This window comes from Solanum tuberosum, unplaced genomic scaffold, assembly GCF_000226075.1.
Source record: "Solanum tuberosum cultivar DM 1-3 516 R44 unplaced genomic scaffold, SolTub_3.0 scf00316, whole genome shotgun sequence".
NCBI classification, from domain to species: Eukaryota; Viridiplantae; Streptophyta; class Magnoliopsida; order Solanales; family Solanaceae; genus Solanum; species Solanum tuberosum.
Window position 1 is genome coordinate 304,793 of NW_006239240.1, and position 3,162 is coordinate 307,954.

The 3,162-nt window shown below is 32.4% G+C and overlaps 1 protein-coding gene across 1 annotated transcript; it reads right to left on the bottom strand.

Annotated features, from left to right (window-relative positions):
- Positions 1 to 321: 321 nt before the first annotated feature.
- LOC102591722 (aspartic proteinase PCS1-like) lies at positions 322 to 1,918 on the bottom strand. Its single transcript, XM_006360158.2, has one exon. The coding sequence runs from the start codon at positions 1,757 to 1,759 to the stop codon at positions 470 to 472; it is 1,290 nt and encodes a 429-aa protein (XP_006360220.1). The 5' UTR covers positions 1,760 to 1,918; the 3' UTR covers positions 322 to 469.
- Positions 1,919 to 3,162: the final 1,244 nt, after the last annotated feature.

Here is a 3,162-nt window from a genome sequence, read left to right on the forward strand (position 1 = left end):
GACGAGACCTTCGTGTAAACGCCGTTCAATATGGCGGCCCTGCCAACTGGCATTTTCAAGTCAACAACTCTATAAATTTGTTTTTTTCCCCTCTTCTTTTTAAGTTTGCACTTTGCGGTCTAAACAAGGTTGGTTTATTATGCACTTTGTTCAAATAAATAACAAAATTTGTCGATTGAGCGTTTACTCGTTAAATAATTATAGATTGATATGACTTGTGATAAAATATATATTTCAATGACCCATATCAGGCCAGCTGCTTCACGAGAAGCCAAACTATAGTTAGTAAAATAGTACTGTAAACGTAATGGTGCCCACAAATTGAGAACAGACAAAATCTTTTCACACTTCCCAATTTTCACACCTTTGATTGTCCTTTCTTCCCATCAACACAAACAAAAAAACAACTTGTCAATAGTCCTACCATGCTTCTCAATTTAACTATAGAACATATAAACAAATATTAAAATTATAAGCCTAGTCCTAATTTTTGACCTGCTAATTCACAACTAACTTGAGCTAATCCAACTCTAGAGTTTGCAAGATCAAATTCCATCCAGAAATTTTGCTGGTGATGATGTCCAATAATGTACGCTGCTACTCCTAGTAAGTCTGAATTTCCCATCGTAAAACAATACACTTGATCCTTTCCTCTCGTTACCCCTGCTAATTTGTAAAGCAATTTTTCACCCATAACGCTCATTTCCACCCCCGGAAACATCAATGTTACTGGTGGCAACCGCGGTAGTATCGTACGAGTCGATTCAACTAAGTAACACAAGTCCATCGCCCCTTGGAATACGAAATTCGGGTCGTTCAATACCCTCAACACGCCTTTGGTTTGTTTAATGAACTCATTTTTTAACGCGGTGTAAGCCGGGCCAAGTAGATAAGTAAATTGAGTACCCGAATCAACCATGGTTTGACCCGCTCCAGTATGATCCGGTATGAGTACGGATTTAGGCAAGGGTAAAATCGTCTCACCAACTTTAATTCCTTCCAACTGAACCGTATAAGCGACCCGATCAAAATAAGGTAACGGAGTTGACATTTGAACTAACGGAGTGTACTTCCTTGGTTTAAGCCAAGGCAAATTCGCTTCTCCAAATAGGAGAACGCCGTTACTGTCACGACCCGAAATACAATAAGAGAATTTGGGGTAACCCATTTGTGTAACGAAAGATAAACCACCACGGTTCATTCCTATTAATCCGGTAGTCCTTGAATCTTCCGGGTTTGAACTTGAACTCATATCCATGCACCCGAATACCACACCGGGTAAATTCAAATTATCGATACGGAAAGTTTCAGTAGCTAAATTACCCTCAACGGAAGAACTGTCAGCGTACGATAGGGTAGCATGGCAGAGCCTTTTCGGGTCACATGAAACGGGTATGGAAAAATCCCGGGTTTTCATCCTGCATGTCGGTGAAGAACAGGGGATAGCAGAGTATGAAGAAGAAACAAGCGGGTTGAAAATTAAAGGTGTTATTGGGGTTTTTTTACAATGGAGCCAAGAAAGTTCACTCCCTGTATCGAGCACCATGACAACTTGTTGCGGAGGTGACCCAATAGAAAGAGAGACAGTAAGCGAAACATTATGATGAAAAGCAACTCTGTTTGGGGGTTTCGGGGAGGAGATAGATGCTGTTTTCTTGACTATGAGGGGAAGAATCAATGAATGTTTAGTAGCAATTGATTGAATGAATAAGGTAGAAAACACAAGGTGAAGAAGCAGAAGATTTACAGAGTCATCCATAACAGAACAAAGATAGAGTACTTGGAGGGGATTTTGAATGTTTGAGGCTCTTTCTGACTACTGAGCAGTCATTACTGAATTTTCACAACTTTGTTTTCTTCTAGTGTAGTTGTTGAAGGTGTCCCCTACGTACAATAGTAACCGATAAACTCTGCAAATTATTATATATATAGATGGAGATGAAATTTATTATTTTTAGGAGAAAATATTTAATTGGAATTTTTTAACTAGCTATTACAAATACATGGCAACATTAACTCATTATCAATTATGGTATATAAATATTAACCATAATAGCACATGAGAATCGATCATTCATATATTCACCATAAATAACCTTATATAACATATTTTAATTTACACGAGAATCGATCATTCGTATATATACCATAAATATATGTATGCTTTAAATTCAAAAAGTTTTTTCCATTAATAGACTACAAATATTTATTTAATTAATATTCTTTTCTATAAAAAAAAATGCTCTCAATATAATAAATTTGTACCATGAATATATATATTTTCCCATAAATTTATATATATAATATAATAATAATCTGACTTTACTATAAATCATATTTATACCATAAAAATATATGTTAGATTGTGGATAAAAAATTTATACCATATACCCCACACACATATATATACACCATAAAAAAAATATTCCAAAATTTTATGCCAAAAATATATCAATAATCTAACTTTCATAAGGTATGTTTATACCATGATTTATTTTAGATAATATAAGAAGTTTATACCATACATATATTACGAATAAAAATTATATGTAATAATATTATCAATAATGATTTTACATGAAAATAAGGAGTGATATTAAACTAAATAATTTATATATTGATTGTAGTAGATACTATAAAATATTGGTTAAAATATTTGAATACATGTTCGAGAGAAAGATTTGATATTTTTTTTTATGATATACTTTATTGAAAGATAGAAGAGAATCTTTTAAATTAAGGTTATTAAATTAAACTAGAAATTATAATTATCTTTTTTATTTATTTTTTAAAATTAATAAAAATATATATTCATGTACATAATATTTAAAAATATAGTTATTAATGTACTTAACTTTTTCCTTTTTTCTTATCTCACAAAAAACTAAATCTAAGCTTATGAATTTAAAAGTACAAGATTTGGATTCATTTTTGTCCGCGGTAAAAACTTTCAAACCGAGATGCATCTTTTACGGATAGAAGAATCTTTGTACGAACAGAAGTCAGTACCATCTATTCAAGAGATTTTGTCCAAGTGCAAATTTTTACCTTTAAAAAAATAATTCAATATTATGGTGGTCATGTAAAGTAAATAAAAGGGATAAGGGTCTGAAAAATATCTCAACTTTGATCGAATTTATTGTTGCGATACTAAACTTTCAT

Coding starts and splice junctions, on each gene's coding strand:
- LOC102591722 (XM_006360158.2), bottom strand. CDS start 1,759: ATGGATGACTCTGTAAATCTTCTGCTTCTTCACCTTGTGTTTTCTACC.